The 24,090-nt window shown below is 33.5% G+C and overlaps 1 protein-coding gene across 3 annotated transcripts; it reads right to left on the bottom strand.

Annotated features, from left to right (window-relative positions):
- Nucleotides 1-1,112: 1,112 nt before the first annotated feature.
- On the bottom strand, nt 1,113-24,039 carry LOC106053778 (cytohesin-1-like). 3 transcript variants are annotated; one of them, XM_056021927.1, is made up of 12 exons: nt 23,883-24,039; nt 14,729-14,802; nt 14,532-14,596; nt 14,186-14,252; nt 13,879-13,997; nt 13,317-13,397; nt 12,249-12,361; nt 11,173-11,321; nt 8,261-8,372; nt 7,677-7,753; nt 6,527-6,753; nt 1,113-6,315 (listed from the first exon to the last, which is right to left on the bottom strand). In XM_056021927.1, exons 1-12 carry the CDS (start codon nt 23,908-23,910, stop codon nt 6,231-6,233), a joined length of 1,197 nt encoding a protein of 398 aa, XP_055877902.1. In that variant the 5' UTR covers nt 23,911-24,039; the 3' UTR covers nt 1,113-6,230. The 3 variants fall into 3 exon arrangements, with proteins under 3 accessions (XP_055877902.1, XP_055877903.1, XP_013064851.2); XM_056021928.1 differs by lacking the exon at nt 23,883-24,039 and adding an exon at nt 15,068-15,205; XM_013209397.2 differs by lacking the exon at nt 23,883-24,039 and adding an exon at nt 14,902-15,037.
- Between the last annotated feature and the right edge of the window lie 51 nt (nt 24,040-24,090).

Genomic DNA, 24,090 nt, shown 5'->3' with positions numbered 1-24,090 from the left:
CGTAGTGTTCACTGGCTTCAACTTCCCAAAAGATACTACTTCACTCAGAGTTACAACTCGACTCTCTAAGTCGCTACTACTAAAATCATACTTGATTGCCTCGTCCAGAGGATAGCACTTGACTCTCTGAACTGACTGCACTCAAAGTCAATTTTATTCATTCTACTTCCTGTTACCTACATCAGGAATTCACGAGTCTTTTCAATGTCTTAACCTGAGGTGAGCATTAAATCAGGCAATGTCAACTGAGACTGTGACATTTCCACACAAACTGTCTTTGTAACCTTGTTTTTTTAAGGATCTTTTCTTAATTCTTCTGTCTATCCCCTTTGTTTTTAAAAATCATTCAATCATGCTACACTAACTTTATTTTTGTTTTTAAAAATCATTCTACATTAACTTTATTTTAAATTATTTATCATTAAGGTTAGTGTTAATTTGACCATTTTATTACTTTTAAAAAATAAAAAAAGACACAAAAAGATCTACTATGTATGAAAGAGATTAAAAGCATCATTAATCTTTAATTTAGGTCCTTCCTTATCCAATAGGTTTATCAAAAAGAAAAAAAGACTATATATCTAGGTCTACATTTATCATAATAAATCCACTGGTTTTATGAACCTTATATTTCAAATGTTTGTGTCACTTACATTACAACTTTCTTGAAATTGGCTTGAGAAATTATATTTTTCTACTTTATTACTTTTTCTACACCTTGAAAATCCCAAATTTTTAACCCTGAAAAATCATTATTGAAATTGGTTATGAACTGGATGAGCTTAGTTTATAGCATTTATGATTGGCACCTCTGTAACGCCATCTTCCTGTAAACTTGCCAAAGAGCATTGTCTTTGGCATGCGGTCGCCTACTGTCAACCACCAGCACAGCTGTCGAACGGTAATAATTGCTTCTATACTGTCCACACCACCCTCCAGCAAAGAGTTGTATGTAATGTTGTCTTGCTAGCATGTGCCCACTTTTGATGGAAGCGCTCAAGGAGCCTTAAATGCCTTTCATAGAGCTACCAGGTCTCGTCATATAAAAGTACGGTGAGAACCACTGCTTTATAAACATTGATTTTTGTGAATTAAGAGCTTAACAAAACACAGACTTTCCAATATTTATTCAATACTGTGGCAAGGATAAATATAATAGTTGAAAGAAGGGAGTTACACAGATCTACACTGACTGAAGTTGACCAGAACAAGTCTGCCATACATCTGTGTAGAGATTATCTACATGTAGTAAGTTTCTCATATCTTGAAATAGGTCATACAAGTTTGTACATGGTAAGTTACTAGAAGGAAGTTAGGTCTCTGGCCATCACCACCTGCAGATGGTGGTCATTTGAATTCTGTCATTTGAATTCTAGACCATGAGCATGACATGTTACCAGCTTGCCAGAATTCAAACAAGTATTCCTCTGGTTTCTATTGCACTTGATGTCAGGTCCCAGTAATGAAAGGAGACAGAAGAGGTGATTTGTACACAGGAATAACAATAGAAGTATACACACGGCTATGGTAAGAAATGAAATCTAACAGCAAACATTAATTCATTATGACCAAGAGTTGGCAAGCAACAAGTTGACCTGGTTATATACTGGTACACACTGAATACAATTGTAGTTTGAAAATATTTTCTACAAATCAAATACATACATGGATTGAAAATGATATCTATATATGTTCTGGTGCTGCCAAATGTAGAAAACCCAAGTTGTTACAATAAATAAACGTCTCCATAGAGACGACTCTGACCACAAGATAGTTTGTGGATACACTATGATATGTCCCATCTATTGATCTCAAACAACTAAGGACATTATAGTAGATACAAAAATTGAACTTGATGATAACTTGCTGAAAGTGAAACTCCTGCCTAATTTTTTTTTTAATATTAAGAACAAGAAAGAAATTTACATTCACTTTTTTCGAATAAAAAAAACATGAAGTCAACTAATGGCAACAAAGTCATAGGCCTCAGCCAAATCAGCCTACCAGCCTAGAAATAATGTAGGTAATAATAATTAATATTTATTAAAGTAAAAAATATGAATAATTTAAGCTGTAAATTTTTTAAAAATATTAAGAACAAGAAAGAAATTTACATTTCACTTTTTTCGAATAAAAAAAAAATGAAGTCAACTAAAGGCAACAAAGTCATATTCCACAGCCAAATCAGCCTACCAGCCTAGAAATAATGTAGGTAATAATAATTAATATTTATTAAAGTAAAAGATGAATAATTTAAGGTGTTATTTTTTTTATTTTGTTTGTTATCAACAGTATATTCTATTCAGGCATGGGCTTAATACAAATGTAAAAAAACTAGATCAAGTGAAAATATGTTTAGGCAGGAGTTTTCCTTCAAACGATTTTTTCAGCAAGTCTTATTGCATGTGATATGATACTTTAGAACAAGGTGAAGGTTAGTGTTATAGTTAAAATTTAAAATATGAAACAAATCAGTGACAAAACAAATTTTTTTAAGACAAATTAGTCAAAATTATGTTTGCTTTTCAGAATCTTTTGTCCAAAATACATTTTGTTGAACAGTACACAAATATTCTGATAGACTCTCAAGTTAATGGTTTAAGAAGAAAAACATTTGAATCAGATTATATATTTTAATAGTACAAGTTTGACTACAAGTAAATTTAGCGTGACATTTCCGTGATTGTTCCAAATAGAATGCTTGCAATGAGTGGAAAGATAGTGTGACTAATGAAAAAAACAATTTTGAGTATTATTTTGAGGTGATATAACAGCAGCACCAACCAATGGGGTGTAAGATAACATAACAGCAGCACCAACCAATGGGGTGTAAGATAACTGATACATTAGCTCAAACATGGGACTTTGTTCTAGACTTGACTTTGATTTGAACCTTGCAGACAATGTGAGATGAATTGACTCCACACTTTGAATGAGAGTTTGATTCTTACAGTGGACTATCAATAACAGTTAAATAATGTGATCTTGATGGAAGAAGTGGTACATGATAATTGATCTAGTAACACAGCTAAATGATAATGTTTTGTTCTGTACATTTTTGTTCTAAAGCTGGATAATTACTAGTTCACTTACCCAGCTGTGGCTGGGGCTCAACTAAAAAGAACAAATCATTTGATCATACATAAAAGTGATTCTCAAAAAGTGATTCTTAACCCAATAGCTCCTATTTCCGGTTCAAACCCCCCCCCCCCTTCAAAGTCCTAAGCAAGGAGGGATAACTCCGTATTAAAAAAATCCTAAAAAATATGTATTTTGCAAAAAATAATCAAATTGAAGATCTAATACAAATAAACAAACAAATAACTTAAAAAAATAGAACTATATGTCTAGTTTTAAAAAATATATACGTTTAATACCACTAGAATATAAAAAACTTCAAAAATAGTCATTTTCCCACGTGGGGGCTTATACACTGGGGCTATGGGCCTGTTCGTTTGAAAAATTATTTAAAAAATAAAAACCTTTCCGATTTTATTAGAAATAGAATCGGTAATCTCCAAAATTATTTGTAATCACGCTTGCAACGAGACTAGAAGAAATCTTGTTTTTACAAAGTTTAAATCAAGTATATTGAATAGGGGATTTTAGAAACGTTCTACAACGGTTTAGGACAAAAAAGGGAAAATGTTTCCAACTGCAGAAGGAGCTAATGGGTTAAAGAAAAAAAAAAGCTTACTTTGTAGTTAAAAATAAAATGACCAAGCTCCTATGTTAATGTGCCACCCAGACACAACTTTTAAAACAATCTAGAAAGAGCTATCAAGTAAACACAAACACTGATAAAAACTTAAAAAAAAACCAGCAGCAAAACAAAATAAAACTGATGAAAACTCAATGTGGAGAGAGAGAGAGAGAGCAAGCAGTTGTTTTAGAATGCGCATCAAAATAGAAATAAATAACAGGCAACTGAAGCTTTGAGACAAGTCATGAAAAGGAAGGCCAAGGCTTCAACCTTGACCCCCCACCAAATTATTGTACAGGATGAGCACTGTGGACTAGATCACACTAACCTATATAACACAGTTGTAAACAAAATGAAGAGGAAAACTTGCCTTCAAGGCACTGTGACACAGGGGAGGGGAAGGAAGTAAACAATATAAGTATAGACACTGAGTTTCTATGTACAATATATATAGCACTATAAGTTCATGATAGGAGTTGACTATGTACATGACATCCATACTGACATATGTACACTAAGAGATGATTGGGGGAAAAAAAAAAGAGATCTCATGCAACACGAGCCAATTATGTACACAATTATATACACTAGTGGTGGCATGCTAGCAGTCTACGCAAGGCATAGATGTCAGTACCATAAATACATTAATAATGCTTGGATCATTAAGGTTGAAGTCCAAATTAAATAAAAAAAAATGAACCAAAGATGTCCTACAATACTCTTGGCTATGCAAACAAAATATTGATTAGGTCTAAACCTTTGTGAAGTTACCCCATTCAGACTTTGCAATCTATGGGGACAGATAATGTAAAGCTCATCTATTTCTATAGCTGAGGGTTGACAAGGGTGCCAGCAATCAACCAACCGCCTTTACTTCCCCAGAATATGTCACGTACCCATTAGACTTATCTGGACTCTGGGCATCCTAAAAATCCATCAAGTTCAGAGTCCTAGTCTTAATGGTATTCGAGACTCCCTCAGTTCCTGAAGACAAGTCACTGCGTGCTGTGTAGTTCACAGCAACAAATATTGTAGTTGACATTCATGGTAAATAAAACAATCCAAATCCAACAGTTCTCAACTTTGACCTTTCCGATTAAAATAAAAACCATGGATTTTTAGGAGTTAAGTATGGGGAAAAATAGGGGGGGGGGGGGGGGTTTACAGGGGGAGGGAAACCAAGAACACATTTATCTGAACCACAAAAAAGTAAGCTACAGCTTCAGTACATAAAAACTGAATAATTGACAACAGAATTATATTCTCTTTAGCTTTGAGACATACAACTGTTGAAAACCTTAAATAACTTACCTAAAATAGTTAAATACAAAACTAATACTTGAATGTCACTAGTGCGACAGTAAGAAGATATTGTACAGAAAGAGTTGAAGACTAGCAGTAAGTGTCCACTTGTAGGGAGTTCGAATATAAATACATAGAGTTCAATCTTCTTGAGATATGTTCAACAATACATTTTGTGAAATGAACAATCTAACATTTGTCATTACCTTCAGAAATAAGATTTAAGTTTGCTAAATAAAATAAAAAACCCATTAAAAGAATTAAATACTTGTTCCCCCCAAGTCAAGAGTTTTCTATCATAGTTTATCAAACCAGATACTAAACAGACATCCACTAATAGGCATCTCTTTTACCTTTCCCACCCCCTAACCACTTAATTAAAACACCAGACAATCTGATTGTACCATACAAATTAAAATACATAAGAATCATTGAATTAAAAACATTGGTTGTAAAAACACATACACAGGAAACATGTGAATTTGTGACCCAAGGGCCAATGGCAGTCTGATAAAATCTTTACAACTTTATTTGTTTTGTTTAGTCATGGGGGGGGGGGGGGGGGGGGGGGGTGTTTCGATTAAATTAAAATTACACAATGTGGATATTAACATTATTTTTAGCATCTTTTCATTATCTTGATTTGAAAGTTTCACAACCAAGCTTTTATTTAAAATAACACAATAGTCAACTGAGGCACTGTGACTAGAGCATGGCAGCTATCTTAAACAGTGTCAACTAAAACATTAAAATAAAAAAAAGTTAAAAAAAAAAAAAAAAAACAGTTGCTAAGGGGAGACTAACTTTTCACACACTTTGACTTTAGGCCTTAAATAGCATTTCTTGCAGAACAAATTGTCAGTTAATACAGACTTGTGTTTTTCAGCTTTTAAAATACAAATAAATACAAATGTTCAAAGAATTCTTAAAGCTCCTTTGGTGAACTCAACAGACAAACAATTAAGCCATGGCATTGATTCAGATTATGCTTGAAATGATAAAAACCAAAATTCAGAAGAAAAAAAAAAGTCAAGCATCTCACTTTTGCACGCAGCCTCTAAGTTTGACTTGGTATCTATTCACACAGCGCATCTATTATTTGACATGCACTCACACAGTACATCCATCACTTGCTGTCCACCGTTACAATACATTAACCAAACTGCTAAGCAGAGATAATAACTTGTACCCAGTTGCTGTATCCAACTGATATTTAGGTCAGCTGCTATCTTGGTCGCCCCGTTGAGCCGGTTGCGTTTTTTCTCCTGGCAGCCAGCATGTCGTAGAATGGATTATCATTGATACTTGATCTGAAGGAGCAGAAAGACAAATGTTGACATTATTGGTGCACAGCATGAAATGTAACACAAAATGTTTTAATGAACCATGTCCAGTCTTGCTGACATGTTAATTAGTTTTGTATTCCATTAAAGTCTTAACTCTTTCTCTCCTAACTGACGATACCAGCGTCGATTCCACCAGAATGTGGTAAATAACTACGGAGATAAAGAGTTAACGCACCTGATACAGTTGATCCATTCCTCCTTGTCTTCCACAGTGTTAGCTGCCATTCTGTACACATTGTGACGACCTTCCACAACCCTGCCATCCGAATCCACCTTACATGCTTTAATAATGTCAGTTGAACCCGGAGAGAAGAGCTCAAAGCTGTTAGGCCTTGACCTTTCATTCGTGACTTCCCGCACTTGGATATTTTCCAGAGGGATGATTCCTTTGGGCTCTTTATCCTGTTGGAGATCAAAGTAATGACATCTAATTATTTGAATGAATTCACAAACAATGATTTTTCTTATAAAAAAACGATATCTAAAATAAATCGTATAAATATATTCAAAAGAAACACAAAAGTCCTTAGATCATTTTATGGACCATATATCTCTAAGTAAACAACTAATTCATAGGTGCAGTGTGTCATACAAAAGTGTTCCATTCATGGTATTTATTTTTTAATATCTTTTCCTTTGTATTGCTTCATTTTTAAACATCCTTACATTTGTGTTGTATTATAAGTTTTCTCTGGGCATTTTGAGCGAATCACACTTATAATAATAATCTTTTTGTCATTGTCCGTAAGGAAATTTGTCTTACAATTTGTGCATTACACCAAACAAAACATTCTTACTATAAAAAACAACAAAATTACATTTATCCCACTTATAATAAAAATAATAATCTTTTTGTCATTGTCCGTAAGGAAATTTGTCTTACAATTTGTGCATTACACCAAACAAAACATTCTAACTATAAAAAAAAAACAAAATTACATTCACACCAGACTCACTCATAATTTACATGTGAAAAGTTTATATCAGATTGTTTCTATTTAATGATTTGATTGCCAGGGGAACAAAAGAGTTTTTGTGTCTGTTTGTCTTTGCTATCGGTGTCTTGTATCTCTTTTGTGATGGTAAAAGGGTGATTTTTTTATTTCTAGAATCTTTTTAGCTTTTTTAAGGATGTTTGTCTCAAACAGCTGCATAGCTGTGGACATAGGTGAGGGAAAAATATTTATGCTTTATGTTGCTCTGGCATATTTTTTCTTTACTAGACTACATCTGTGCATCAATCTAATCATCGTGCAAAGCTGATTTTTAGGACATCAAAACAGCACTTGACATAGAGAGGCTGTTAAAAAAAACCAACTACTCACTGTTGTATACTGAAAGTAATAAAGACAATTGTCGTTCAAAATAAACCATCGACGTTTCCAGTTCTTCACTCTGCCTCCTGGAGTAAAAAAAAATCAAAAGTGAATGAGAAACATATTCAAGATGGTATAACCAATACACATACTAAAAATATAGTTGATACACATTATGTTATGAATGCAGGATTATTACATTCTATGTATTTCCATGTGTTAAGATGTTGATGTAAGAGACTTAAACTCTACCAGAATCTATAAACTCTACCAGAATCTCTAAACTCTACCAGAATCTCTAAACTCTTCCAGAATCCATAAACTCTACCAGAATCTCTAAACTCTACCAGAATCTCTAAACTCTTCCAGAATCCATAAACTCTACCAGAATCTCTAAACTCTACCAGAATCTCTAAACTCTACCAGAATCTCTAAACTCTTCCAGAATCCATAAACTCTACCAGAATCTCTAAACTCTACCAGAATCTATAAACTCTACCAAAATCCATCAACTCTACCAGAATCTATAAATTCTACCTGAATCCATAAACTCTACCAGAATCTATAAACTCTACCAGAATCTATCTCCTTACCTTGTTTATTAAGCCAGCCTTCCTTGACAGGGTTGAAGAATGTATGCATGAGATCATTACCATCATCTTCAGGGATTTTGAAAGGTTCTTTTTTAATATTGTCATACAGATTCTAGAGTGAAAAAATAAAACAAATCACTTACTAAACATATTAAGTATCCTTCAGCTCAACTTTATAGTTTAAATAATTAGCAAACAACCTACAATTATACAATGAGTATGGTGTCCCACCGTGATACTGGATACTTTTTACATCTCTAAGCCTCAAGAATAATCACTTCACATTTTATGTTAGGTCCAAGTCATTGTAATCTTTTACATTTAAAAAAAATTTTGATAAAAACAACACAGAGCCCTGAAAAGCATGAGTTAACTCTTTCTCACCTAACAGACGATACGAACGTTGATTCCACCAGAATGTGGCAAATAATTACGGAGAGAAAGGGTTAATATAGCTGTTGATAGCTGGAGGACATTAAACAGATATTTAGTAACAAACAATATTTTTTTGTCCTAACTATAAAGTTTTGCAAAGTCCTACTATTAGCATGTATTTTTTTCACGGGTTGAAGGAAAAATCTGGAAAGAGGAAAGGGATCTAAAAATTTTCCTAGAAATTGGATAGTTTATGCATATCTTTGGGGGAAAAAAAAATAAAAGCAGATTGGCCACTAAATGAAAACTCTGGTTTGACAGTATAATATTTAGAATTATTTAATCATTATTAAATTTGTTTTACATTTATTATAAATAAAATTGTTCAGAATGAAAAGAAAAAAAAGATTTATACAACACATCCAAGCTCCAAGAATGTCATGAAATATACTAAAATACTAAACTACATCCTGATTCTAGATTAATGGCTGCGAGAAACTCACAAGAAAGATTCTACGCCAGGGGTGGGCAACCTTTTTCAACAGAGGGCTGCATTAACAAAATTTGGGGACTTGGCGGGCCGCATATATATGTATAGAGTTAGCAATTTTTTAAACTAATTTTACGAATTATTTTTATTTTATTTTGCTATTGTCTATTTACATCCAACATTTCACCACGAATGTATAGTAGTACTTGAAGTATATAACTGTTTACTCTCGTGCATAATGTTCCGGAACCACGGAACTAGCTTACTAGTTGTTTTTCTTTTGACTACTTTCAAATTACCTTCAATAAGCATCGACCTATTCTAACACTTGATAATTTTCAAACAAAAAGAAAATCTTGTTCAAATATGAATGTGGTTCCATAAAATGTGAAAGTATAAGTTTCTTAAAGTGTGGATATACAGCTTCTGGCACCCATGAGGCTCCCGCGAAGGAACTGACTGGAACTTCTATTTCAGGTCATAATTTGCTTGGAGGTTTGTCATCTGGAGTTATATCAGCTTCTGCATTAAATGGTGAGCTGGGGGTATTGAAAACTGGTTTCGAGTTCTTGACGTCTTAAAATTAGCTTTAAAATTCCACAATCAAGGAATCCAAATAAGTCTTGTACTTTTCAACGATTTCACTAAACATTTTTTCACCTTTCAGCTAATGTAAAATGATAAAGTCTTAATTTTGCTTGCTGGCCTCAAGAAATAGAATATCTTTGTTTAAAAACATTTAAGATGCACATACATTTCATGTGCAAACAACAAATTGCAATGCTTCCGATGATAAACATGAAGTCTGTCTTCAACTCTTCATTAGAAATATTAGGAAAGGGTCACTGTCAATGTCCTTCAAGGAACCTAACATTTTCTTCCTTGTTTTTTCCATATTGATTTAATGATTGGCCAGCAGATACTACTGTGTTACCGAACATCGGATGTTTTAATTCCAAATCTTCACGTACTTTTCTGAACTGCCAGTTGAGGCCAGCCTTGGATAATTGGAGGCCATAGGCGAGGTGTTTTTGGTGGCCCCGAATAAAATAGAAAAATACAAAATAAGGTGACACACAAAACTAAAAGTATGGAATTAAAAACCTAGTGTACTTCGAACACTAACATGGAGTTCAAGTTTCGGTATTCCTTCTGTATAATATTAAATTGTATATCCTGTGTGAGGCCCCCAACAATCGTGGACCTGGAAGCTGCATACTTGGTCTATGCCCAGGGACGGTCCTTTGAGCAATATTTGATTGTATTGGATTTCTCGTCATAAATTATACGAATTCAATGTAGCTTTGTGTAAACTTTCGAGTTACTAGTTTATGGTTGGAATATTTTCTTTATTTTATTAAAAAGGCTGTTTTTCTCAGTTAAAGCTCCATTATTTGTTACCCTTTCCATATTGTACAAGCCAACCCAACCTTTTCAACACAATTCTTCAAAGCATTGAATAAATACTGGCCTGGGCTTACCGATATGTCTTTTACTGAATTTATCGAAATATTGCTATTAAATATAATCTTCGTTTACTTTAAACTTTTTAGAAGGATGTTTAGAGACAATGTTTCTTTAGCCTCTTCATTATAAGTGATAAGAATCAAAGTTTCAACAATTTCTATACATATTTACAATGATTTATTTTTAATGTATTTGCATTTTTATATGTGTAATGTGTGGGCACACATGATTTATTTAGGTTTCCGCGGGCAGCATAAAACACTTCGGCGGGCCGCATGTGGCCAGCGGGCCGTAATTTGCCCACCCCTGTTCTACGCAATTATGAAGCCTTACAACAAATGTATAGCATGAGAACCCATTATTGTCAATATTAATCCTTAAAGTGCTGATCTTTTTTACAATGAGTGCATACAAAATGGATTTACAATGCTAGTGTTTAGAGGCTAAACTACCACACGCGTCTAAAGGGTTAATAAAACTGATAAAAGATTATAATCACTTTAACATAGTTCTCTTGGTTGTTTTTGTTATGTATCTGAAAGCTAACATAAAAAAAAAAAGGTAAACTAAGGCCCATTACTATTAAAAGTTCCTCTGGCAGATTTCCTCCATCATTAATGCCCCTGTTCATCTGTATAAACCTATCCACTGTTGGCTTATCTTTAACGCTGGGATTGTGCAGGCTGGTATTCAGCATGATGATAGCAAAGGACAATACATAGCAGGTATCTACATTGTGGAGAAATACAAACAGAAATATTAAGTACTGTACATTAACAAAAGCCAGCATAAATAATATTCCATTATCTAAAAACCTTCCTAGGCAGACCTCTAAACAATTTAACATTTTCAGTGTCTATTAATGTCAAAGTTGGTTGGTCAATGTAAAAAAAAAAATTATCAGACCTCTAATGTCCTACTAAGAACAGCTGTTGACCAAGAAAAGTGGAGGGATTTGCTTAAGATGAAAGTCAAGGGACAAATGAGATGATGACTAATACCGGTACTAAAAAAAAGAAATAACTGTGTACATGAGAGTGAATGTTACTAGACCTAACACTATGCCAGGGACCATCAAGATGACCTAACGGAGTCCAATGCACACACCGCACAACCAGGCAGCCAAAGTAAGAACATAAGTTGTTATATTAGACATTTAAAATTTTAATTTGAAATGTAATGAGTTATCTTGACCACACTTAGGTCAATCAATTTTAATTTCTCCACCTGCATTGTAAACAGATTTAAAACAAATGTGTCTATTTTTTAATTCAACTGAAATAGGTACTGCAAGGCAGTTATGAACACCACAGCTAAGCGTAGGTCATAAGCAAACAAAAATTAGGTGCATTACACCACATATATTAAGATAGGATTATTCAGTAACATGTATTCATGTCCCCTTAAAGTTTTTATAAGAACATAATAAAAAATTATATAAAAGATTCCTTTGTGGCTATTATTACATCTAAACATTATCATTAACTATAGCTGCAAGTTTAAAAGCTTTGAAGTCTCTAAAGTCAAAGCTATGTAAGCAATAATTCTAGCTATGGCACAGAGTACGATTAACACAATGAAAAAGCCTAATGTATACGCAGCACCCCTTGGTACAAACATAAATAACAAAATGATGAAGCACGCAAGTCTGCTTACCAGTGTTGACAAACACACCAGGATTCAGAGAACAATATCTTTCCGCAAAGGACTCCATCATTCTGTCAATTTTTTGTGCCTCGCCAGGCAGACGGAAGCTCCACAAGAATTGTCTGAAACAACAAACAAAAATAAGAAAATGTAATTATGACAGAAAGAACAGTCTTAAACTCTACTCCATACACAACATTCTAGTTGTCTTCTGTTCACTGTGGCTGATGTTGCTACCGGCTACTTAATCAGAAATGTTTCTGATGGCTTAGTTTACTTGCCTCTAACTCTAGCTACTTAATTAGAAATGTTTCTGATGACTTAGTTCCCTGTTGCTACTGGTTACTTAACTAGAAATGTTTCTGATGACTAAGTTCCCTTTTGCTCCTAGATATGTAATTAGAAATGTTCCTGATGACTTAGTTCCCTGTTGCTACTGGTTACTTAACTAGAAATGTTTCTGATGACTAAGTTCTATTTTGCTCCTAGATATGTAATTAGAAATGTTCCTGATGACTTAGTTCCCTGTTGCTACTGGTTACTTAACTAGAAATGTTCCTGATGACTTAGTTCCCTGTTGCTACTGGTTACTTAACTAGAAATGTTTCTGATGACTAAGTTCCCTTTTGCTCCTAGATATGTAATTAGAAATGTTCCTGATGACTTAGTTCCCTGTTGCTACTGGTTACTTAACTAGAAATGTTTCTGATGACTAAGTTCCCTTTTGCTCCTAGATATGTAATTAGAAATGTTCCTGATGACTTAGTTCCCTGTTGCTACTGGTTACTTAACTAGAAATGTTTCTGATGACTAAGTTCCCTTTTGCTCCTAGATATGTAATTAGAAATGTTCCTGATGACTTAGTTCACTGTTGCTGACATTGCTACTTAGAAATATTTCAGATGACTTAGTTCACTGATGTTGCTACTAGCTTCCTAATTGGAAATGTTTCAGATGACTCAGTTAATCATTGTATAACCATTCTTGTTTCTAGCAGGCCAAAACGCTGAGAGGATACAAGAAAACAATTTCACGAGAGCTAAAATAGAATTTCAATTTCCTGGGTGAATTATTTACCTTAAGGCTTGAACTAAGATCATATCAGTAAACTCGTGGAGATTCACAAAGGCTTTCAGCACAGCCATATTGAAGTCTTGCCTATTTTAACATATTCAATATAAATAGTTCATTAACAATTATAGCAATCAAAGTATCTCAATTACATATACATTAGTGACTAGCTAAATAGGCTAGTATACAATAACAAAATTAGGATTGATTTCATTCTGTTGACTATTCTCAACTTTTTATCCCTAAAATTTCCTTCATTTTTAAAAGCATTAAAAAAATGTACTTTTTTTTTGCACACTTCATAAAAGCTAGAAATGAAAGGAAATATAAACATTGTATAAGAAAATTCATGTTGACAATTCTATTTCAGTTTTAAAGAGGGTAATTTCTGTAAGAAAGAAGAAATTGTTGATTTTATAGGTCTTTGACATCATTGATGATTTTTCTTTCATGTTTATGTTTCTTTCCTACTTTAAAGAATATAAAATCATGACTCATAGATGACATCTTGACAAGGAAACTATTGGTGTTCACTAATTTGTTCAACTAATGATCCAATTTTACAAACCTTTCTCCTAAATAGTCTCCTATGGCAGTTTTATTGAGACCTTCACCTTGAAATAAAAACCTAGCTACATCTTCTGGTGTGTGTTGAAGTAGGCCATGATCTATCAGATACTCTATGCCCTACAGAAAAAAAACAACAACACATTGATTCATGATAAGTCTAGTAAAACAAACGTCTGCAACAGTTGCTTCTGATATTTAATATTCTCACCAGTAATTCTAAATGAAATAAATTTTAACAATACTTTTAAACTAACATACTATAGTGAGTTTAATAAAATTTTCAATTTTGAATATTAAATTGCAACCTTTTTGGGATCCATATTAAATTTCTTCCTCCCTATGGAAATCTGTTTGGCTTTAGGATCTGGCTTACTGAAAATAACAAAGTTAGTCATTAGATACAGCAATGACAAATTATGCTTTCTCCTAGTGTCTACAGTGCACACTTCATAAAAGCTAGAAATGCAATCAATGTGACAACAAAAAAATGTTATGTGCAGTCCAGCCAAGTTCTTTATCAGAAACCAAGTAACCCTCATAGAAAAAAGCACCTAAAAATGTTCTAAAATGATAAAACTAAAAAAATCATGCAAGTATACATAGTAAGGCCTAGACAGTACTAAATGTGCCATAAACCAAATGATATCTTACTTTTCATCAGCCATGTCGATCCCTTCCAGCTCGTTGGTTACATCTTCAATTTCTTTTTTCAGCTCCTGAAAGAATCAAGAACAAATTACTCTGTGATTTGAAACAAATGTTTTCATTGTAACCAGTATTTAGACTATACAAATAAAATTTCCACTTCATTGTTTAACAGTGCCCTAGATTTGAAAATAAAAAGTTACCTGAATTTCCAGCAGCAATTGTTTTTTCTTTTCTTTAATACTTTGTAACAGCTGCTTCTCTTCATCAGTTAAATCTGTAAAATAAGTTGCAACCATTACAAAAAATGTTCAATCAAATAAACCAAATAGACAAACTTGTTAACAGATGTAATTAAAGGTATGTTTTGGCTCACAATGTCCAGCATATTTTTAATGGCACTGTAAAAATGTACATAGCATGCTAATTAAAATTTATTCTCTTAGTAAATTTTGTGTGTGCATAAAATGTATTTGTCTCTTTAGAATCAAATGTTCTACTGAAACATGAATTTAAAGGAGCGAACATCAGTACACAACTACCTATCACACATTGAAAGTCAAGGGTACTCCTTTAATTATCTATATCTTAATAGCTACATTACTGAACCACTTCAAGGCAATAACAGGAACTGTAATGATAGCAGGATGTACAAGGCATTTTATAATTAGGATAATATATAAATAAATAGATTATATGTATATATAATGTTTGAAATTATGTGAACTGTTTAATTTTCTTCCTTGATTACAAATGACCACTTGACATAAATACACCCATTTTTTAATCTGCCATTAAAAAAAAATAAAAAATCATGTCTTAATTTTAGAAAAATAAAAATGAATACAGAAATGGTTACTAGTGATCAAAAAATATTTTAAAAAATCTTAACAGAAATATGTGTGGTTAGAATGCATTGTTTTGTGCAATAAAATTCTATGACTAGAAAAGCTAATTTAACATTATCAAAGAAGGGAATAGTTCTCTTGATTACTAAATTGTGTGGGGCTGTTATTTCCTTGTAAATGTTTAAAATTAGTCTCAGAGAATGTTTAATAACATTTTAAAGTAGTTTCTTACTACTGACAAGAATCAATTCTATTCTAGTGTGCATGTTCTTTTGTTTGGTATTGTCTTAACTCAGATATAATAAAACATGTATGAGAAACAATTATTCTCAGTGTTTAACCACAGAAGGTTCTGCCCTGACTCAAGGGAAGTAATTACCCACAGTGACTCATCTATTCTTTTTTGAGATAGATGAAATTATAATGATACCTAATAGTTAAATGATGTTTAATCTGTCATAAGAACATTTCAATGTGTTTTCTGTTAGGAAGTGTAAAATACACACCAAACATCAACACACAGTTTTTGTTTTCACTTAATTTGAGAAAGGTGGTTTCAATTAAAACAAGAACTGTATCAATACAAAATATTGACTATGTGAGATGAGAAATGTATGTAAGCATCACAGAACATACTATAACCATATCTTATTTGAAGGTCAAAGACAGAATTTAATGAGGATGATTACATGATTTGTATAAATAGGTTGCTTAGATGGGTCAGAACCTGAGTTAGTGAAAGTCAGTAAATAAGTTGCTTCGAGTTGGTCAGAAAGAGTTAGTCAGAACCTGAGTTAGTGAAAGTCAGTCAGAAAATAAGTAGCTAAGAGTTGGTCAGAAAGAGTTATATCAGAACCTGAGTTAGTGAAAGTCAGTTAGTAAATAAGTTGCTAAGAGTTGGTCAGGAAGGGTTAGTCAGAACCTGAGTTAGTGAAAGTCAGTAAATAAGTTGCTAAGAGTTGGTCAGAAAGAGTTAGTCAGATCCTGAGTTAGTGAAAGTCAGTCAGTAAATAAGTAGCTAAGAGTTGGTCAGAAAGAGTTATATCAGAACCTGAGTTAGTGAAAGTCAGTCAGAAAATAAGTAGCTAAGAGTTGGTCAGAACCTGAGTTAGTGAAAGTCAGTCAGTAAATAAGTAACTAAGAGTTGGTCAGAAAGAGTTATATCAGAACCTGAGTTAGTGAAAGTCAGTTAGTAAATATGTTGCTAAGAGTTGGTCAGGAAGGGTGAGTCAGAACCTGAGTTAGTGAAAGTCAGTAAATAAGTTGCTAATAGTTGGTCAGAAAGAGTTAGTCAGATCCACAGTTAGTGAAAGTCAGAAAGTAATGTTGAATATATATCTAAATTTGTCACTGATGCGCTTTCAAGTTAATAGTTTTGTGATAACTTAAGCCCACAGTCCATTTGTATTTAACATTGATGCTGGAGATACACATTTTATCTTCATGTTTGTGGATTATACTATCGTCTCAAGTTGTACTTCACATGAGGAATTATGCCATTTTATACATTTTATCCTGTATAAATAAATTCCAGTGCCCTATATTCAGAATTCCTAAGATGATAGCTACATCATCTCTTTTTAACTAAGAAACTGTTTCGTCACATAACCACTAACAAAACATAATTGTATGTAACAATAGAACAAGAGATGAAATATACAATCGTAGATTACTACTGAAGCTTTAAACAGTTAAATATCATACAATGAAACATTCAGCAGCATTTGAGGTGCAATAAAAACGCTATCTGGAATGTTAAAATATATGTGGTTCAAACTGCTGCCACACACATGTACATTAAACATTGCTATTCTAACTTGATTTGACCTTTCTAAGGCCTTGATTTATAACATGTGAAGTGGCGCCCATCATTGATAGCTAGTGAAATCAGCTGCGACATACATCGGAAGACTGGGAGTTTCAAGTGAAGGGAATGATCAACACGCTTTATATTACCTTTCAATACTATCTGCACTGAATAAATAGTTACATAATATTTGTAAAAGTAAACTTAGAAGTCACTTTTCTTTCTAAACAGGGAACATGGTGGCTGAGAAGAGTGCTTGCCTTCCAAACTGAGGAGGTCTCAGGTTCAAAGGTTGGTGAGGAAAGGAATTTTAAATTTAGGGAGTCCACCTGCGTACCTGATATTAGTTGGGGAAAGTAAAGGCAGTTGGTCATTGTGCTGGCCAATTAACACACTCCTTAACCATCAGCTATAGCAACAGATGACCTTTACATTATAGATCAAAAGGTCAGAATGGGATAATTTAAACAAAATCATGCTCTATAATATATATTGCTAAAGTGGCTCCTTCTGCCTAGAAAGAGTATGGATGTGCCCCGATGAGTCACTGATTTTAGTCCCTTAAGTTGGGGGAGAATCTGGTGTGACTAAAAATGAATAAAAGCACAAAAATAATATTCTGCTCATAACTCTCATCTCTAATGTCTTATAACACAGAATGAAACTGGTAATTTTCATTTAGACCAATTGTTGACATATTTAAAAAAGAAATTGTATATATTTAATTATGGATCTAGAACTTATATGTGTAAACATAAAGACACATTCCTCGTCCCATATGCTAGGACAAATTTGTACAAATACTCCTTCTTCCCTAGTGCTATTAGAGCACGGAATGGGTTGCCTGAGCTAGCCAGGAAAACCAGTGACTTGGCAGAATTTAAATCATTGGTTAACATGCATGACTAAATGCATGATGAGTAGGATGTAATCATCTTCTTTTTTGAAGTAACGTCTGTATTATATAATATATAACATAAAGATATTTCTTTTTCTTTTATATGACTAGTTAGCCACATTTTAAAAAAAGTTTTTTTTATTTTTAAATCTCCAAGAATCAATTTTATTAATATAGAAGTTCTTACATTTTTTTAAAATATTTTTTTGTGCCTCTTTTCAAATGACTTTAGACTTTGGCAAACAAAGTAAAACAGTCAGATCACTAAGTTACATTTGTATGAACTTAATCAATACACGAAGCTTGCCTTAGTACTATGTTAAGTATAAGTCAAGTGAATTATGCACATTTTTTTAAAAGGTATAAATTGTGAAAGGACACAACAAGAATAAGCCCTTATAAATGTTTACTAATTACTTCTAAGGACCTTGACCTTGAAGAAAGCCTTCAGGACAGAAGGCTCAAAAGTAAAGTAGCAATCATACATAAAACACTGAACCATAATCTTCAAATAAAAAAAAAAAATTTAATAAAATACTCTGAAAGACACAAAGATAAAGGCACATTCCTCGTCCCATATGCTAGGACAAATTTGTACAAATACTCCTTCTTCCCTAGTGCTATTAGAGCATGGAATGGGTTGCCTGAGCTAGCCAGGAAAACAAGTTGACTTGGCAGAGTTTAAGTCATTGGTTAATATGCATGACTAAATGCATGACGCGTAGGACGTAATCATCTTCTTTTTTGAAGTAACGTCTGTATTATATAAGATAGGATTGACATATAAACCATTCAGAGATCTCACACTGCCATATTAAACATTTGTTGCTATTCTAAGCTTTGTACTCAAACTCTTTCCAAAGTAACATAGTCATACAATTTCAAACAAAAGTTTTTCTTTATCCCCAGCTCTCAAGAACTACTGATTACTTTCTAAAACAATTTCCCAGCCTCAACTCTGTTTTATAACATTAAAAAAAACAACAGAGCTTAAAACCAGGAAGAAAATTGCAAATCATTTCCCCCATGTCTATTTTATTGTTTACTTGAATCTATACTATCACACCTCTGTTCTTCCAGGATGTTTCCCCAACCATAAAACTGATGTGACATTACACTGCAATGTAGGATATAAATATACTTAGCAAGTTTACAATTCAGCAGACAAACACATTAGGAAATTCTTTTCCTGATTTCATTAGAATCAAAAAGTTTTATCTATCAGCTGTTGTCACTTTCATGATGGAGGATTTAACGTTCAACAAATTATTTAATTATTTACTCTTTTTATTCCTAAACTTTGAACAAAATTAAATAAACTGAAACACACATTGTTCCCTTGAATGAAGACTCTATCTCAATATTTATAATTTTTTTTTCCATTTTGCAGAGGGATGGTTATATGATACTATGCTTGAAACCTAACAAGGAGGATCAAGTTTGAATCCCGACTTGAACTGTGTTGTGATTAAAAAAAAAAAAAAGTAAAGTTCCACTTTCAGACCTTGTGGTCTATAGGGCAGATGATGTAAAGGTCATCTGATTCTGTGGCCTACGGTTAACGAGGGTGTCATGTGGCCAGCACAACGAACAACCACCTTTACTTTTCCCCAAACTAATGTCAAGTACCATTAGAGCTGGGTGGAATCAGAGGCGCCAAAGGATCCCGAAATAAAAATCCCAGTCCTCACCAGGATTCAAACCCGGAACCCCCGGTTCAGAAACCAAGCGCTTTACTGCTCATTCACCGCGCCTCCTGTGTTGTGATTGGTGAGCACCTAAAGGCAGCACTAAACTTTTCTGATATCCCCTCACTACAGATCCACAACAGAGATTTGACCATAGCACACTAAGCTTGCTATAGGATGAAAGATGTACTATATAAAAAGCTATATAAAAAAATTATTTCTTTACACCAGCTGAGAAGAACAGCCAACTATTTCTCTATGGCACCGACTGCAGAATAGCCTATAGCTCAGCATCCAAAAGCTGACTAGAAGAAGAACCTGATGGTTTTATAAGTTTTGTTGCCTTTTGTGAATCTTTATCTTTTCTTTAATCATTTATATTAAATGCTTTATATCTCTGTGGCACTTCCATTTAAAACTTTTCAAGAAAAAAGAGCTATAAATGTTTGATTCACTTACAAATTGTTGCTAAGTATTTCTTCTTAATTGGAACAAGACATGAAGAGTTCTAAAACATTTAAGTTTTAAAAACATCTTGTAATTCCCTATTGCATGGTACCACATTAATAGTCAACCGTAAACCCCATCATTTCATCACATAGCAGTTAGTGGGTTAACATAAGAAGTGAGAGAAAACAAAAGGAAGACATAAACTGCAAATAAACTGCAGATGTCTCCTTATATCAAAACAACAACAATAGTATACACATACACAATAACAAACAAATGACAAAAAGGTATTAAAGAATATAGAGCAGAGTTTTCTAGTTGAGACTTTAAAGTAGCTTTATGCATAAATATAATGGTTCTTGATCAGCTGCAAATTTAAATGTTTATGGCTAGGTCAATGAACAACATGTATTTTGATTGGGTGGGAAAATAAAAGAGTCTAACACATAAGATCACACAATGATGGAAACTGACACAGAACATAAACAGGTGTTGTGGGAGAGTCAGTCAGTCAGAGAGTCCAGTCTTCAACAAGTTAGCTTGTCCCAGTGCTGTAGGTAGGTTTGGGAAGATGTCCCAGTGATGTAGGTAGGTTTGAGAAGATGTCCCAGTGATGTAGGTATGTTTGGGAAGATGTCTCAGTGATGTAGGTATGTTTGGGAAGATGTCCCAGTGATGTAGGTAGGTTTGGGATGATGTCCCAGTGATGTAGGTATGTTTGGGAAGATGTCTCAGTGATGTAGGTAGGTTTGGGAAGATGTCCCAGTGATGTAGGTAGGTTTGGGATGATGTTTCAGTGATGTAGGTATGTTTGGGAAGATGTCCCAGTGATGTAGGTAGGTTTGGGAAGATGTCCCAGTGATGTAGGTATGTTTGGGAAGATGTCTCAGTGATGTAGGTAGGTTTGGGAAGATGTCCCAGTGATGTAGGTAGGTTTGGGATGATGTCCCAGTGATGTAGGTAGGTTTGGGAAGATGTCCCAGTGATGTAGGTATGTTTGGGAAGATGTCTCAGTGATGTAGGTATGTTTGGGATTATGTCTCAGTGATGTAGGTATGTTTGGGAAGATGTCCCAGTGATGTAGGTAGGTTTGGGATGATGTCCCAGTGATGTAGGTAGGTTTGGGAAGATGTCCCAGTGATGTAGGTATGTTTGGGAAGATGTCTCAGTGATGTAGGTATGTTTGGGATGATGTCTCAGTGATGTAGGTATGTTTGGGAAGATGTCTCAGTGATGTAGGTATGTTTGGGAAGATGTCCCAGTGCTGTAGGTAGGTTAGGGAAGATGTCCCAGTGATGTAGGTAGGTTTGGGAAGATGTCCCAGTGATGTAGGTAGGTTTGGGAAGAAGTCCCAGTGATGTAGGTAGGTTTGGGAAGAAACAGATTACAGGACTCAAATCAAAATGAAACTCATATTTAACAGACTAGCAGAATTGACTATTATAGGTCTCTCAATCTAAAATTATATATATACAGAAAGAAAGAGAATATGAAAGAGTGTCTATTTTTGGTGCCCTTGAGACATTCTTAGCATTGCTGGAATTGACTATGAACTGTGTTTTTATGCGGTAATGCCAAGCAAAGTGCCTTAATATGTAACAATACATGCAATTTGGGTCTCTCATTTAAATGTGTATAATGTGTTACAAGTAGTCAATCAATTTACTACAGGTTTGCAATTTAAGAAGAAGTGGAACAATTACACAGATCTACACACAGTCACCTTTTTATCAATTATTGATCAATATTTACTACTAGATATCTAGGCAAATAGAGCAAAGACAGAGAGTAATAAAAGAATCAAGACCGGAAGATAAAAGGCATTCTTGTATACTAACAACAGTCACTTTTTCTACTGACTAGGCAAATAACAGGCAGACACTGCAGCTCTTTGTAGGCAGAACTGACTACAATATGAGCAAGTTATAGGTGAATATGTAGTTATGCATGAAAATATAGTACATTTTATTTCATATCTAAAATTATCTATTAGATTTCTAGATATCTATAATATATAATATATATATTTTCTAGATATCTATAATATATAATATATATATATCTCAAATATTAAATACAGATTTAGTCAATATATTATAATATAGATCTAGATATCTATTCTACTATTTAGTCACAGAATGAACTCTTTATGTTGTGTCTGTTTCTGTTGTGTTGTCTTATATGAGAAAAGAGTCCTTGTAATCACAATAAATTTCCATAAGGATCAATAAAGCAGTCTTAGTATTAGTCTATATATCAGTATAGAAATGATTATATCATAGAATGATAAATCTATACTATACTGACTAGATCGTAGATAGATCTAGAATCTAGATAGATGATACATAGATCTAGATTTAGAATATGACTATGTTACAAGTTACACATAATAATGTCACTAGATCTCATGCTTGTTTGTAAAAATGTTTTACATGCAACATGTTTTGGATGTACCTTCAGAGTTGAAAATAATTGAAATCTACTTCCTAATCCAAACCGCCCTCAGGACAATGGGGGATTGCAGAAGGCAGGATATGAACCCAGGACCACCGAGTAGTCCAAACATGTCCAGACTCCAGCGTGCATACCGCACAACAATCTAATCATCTAGGTCAGTGTCATAGATGATAGAATAGATCATCCAGTAGACAGTAGTAGTTTACTTCAAGCTACTAGATCTTCTTGTAATTATAAACAGACGTTACTTCAAAAAAGAAGATTTAATAATTACGTCCTCTACACATTTAAGATAAATCAAAAGATAAGATTATTTTTATTGGTCCAATCGAATGGAAATTCAGTTTGACTAGAATTGACCATCTCAGCGTAACTGCTGTAACAATAACAATATAAATTTGATGCAAATATGAACAACATTCACACACGAAACACATACTATATATAATACACACTCACAACCAGTGCTTTTATGAATTTGACTTCTATGTACTTCTCAATGATGACAAATGACCTTGTAACACTTTGACCGAAAGTGGGATAAAGGACTTTTAAAATCTTTCTGCTTTAGTTCTAATGGAAAGGAGACGACCACTTTGTTCAGATCTGATGTAACTGTGGTAGATCTATAATGCAAGCATGTTGTCTTTGAGAATAGTCTGAATAGTGTGTGTTTTCGGAAGGCATCTTTAATGAAAAAGTTCCTCAAGAGATGGTAGCTGTGTTTGAGTGAGATACTATGCTTTTTTAATTAGTCTATGTCTTTTTGCCAGTGTCACTCTAGACTCTTGTTATCATGCATGTTAACAACTTAAACTCTGCTGTAAAAGTAAAATAACTTAAGACTTAATATATATTTTAATAAGTAAATAAGTACTAGATATCTAGTAGATTACTAGAATATAACTAGATCTAGAATAATCTAGCCAATCTAGATTAGATTCTATAAATTTAACATTGACTAAGTCTAAAGTAACTCTCAACTGAACTCAAGTCAGTAAACTGAGTAAAGACTAAAGTCCAGTGTGAAGTTATTAGTCAAGTCTTCTGCAAGTTATTAATTTTAATAAAAATAAAAGTAGGACCAGGAGTCCTGACTGAGAGTTCAACGTAACTGAGACTCGTAAGACCGTAAGTAAGATAATCATAACTTAATGAGCCTGCAATCTAATTAAATTTTTGAAGAAAAGGACATTGGGTTTTAATTACCATTCAAATTAAAAGTGCCAGTCGTCATTTCTATATCCAAATGTGAATAGATAAAAGCAACAATTAAAACCAAACAAGTACATTCGTTTACAGCAACGTAGTCTACTTCATTACTGCCCACTTCCCTTTTTTTTTTTTTTTCCTTTCTACGTAAATGAGGTTAAAATGAATATATCATATTCCTGCTACTTTAATGGTACTGATTTTT

The sequence above is a fragment of the Biomphalaria glabrata genome, chromosome 2, assembly GCF_947242115.1.
Source record: "Biomphalaria glabrata chromosome 2, xgBioGlab47.1, whole genome shotgun sequence".
Lineage (NCBI taxonomy): Eukaryota > Metazoa > Mollusca > Gastropoda > Planorbidae > Biomphalaria > Biomphalaria glabrata.
Note: the sequence above shows the minus strand (reverse complement) of the source record. Positions and strands in the feature narration are given on the sequence as shown.

Bases quoted from the DNA above. Each gene is read 5' to 3' on its own strand.
- LOC106053778 (XM_056021927.1), bottom strand. From the start codon at position 23,910: ATGACGACTGGCACTTTTAATTTGAATG. The intron at 13,398-13,878 runs GTTTGTAAAATT...ATGTTAAAATAG, and splicing joins GGAGACTATTTAGGAGAAAG to GCAAGACTTCAATATGGCTG. The intron at 12,362-13,316 runs GTAAATAATTCA...TTGTTGTTTCAG, and splicing joins ATCTTAGTTCAAGCCTTAAG to ACAATTCTTGTGGAGCTTCC.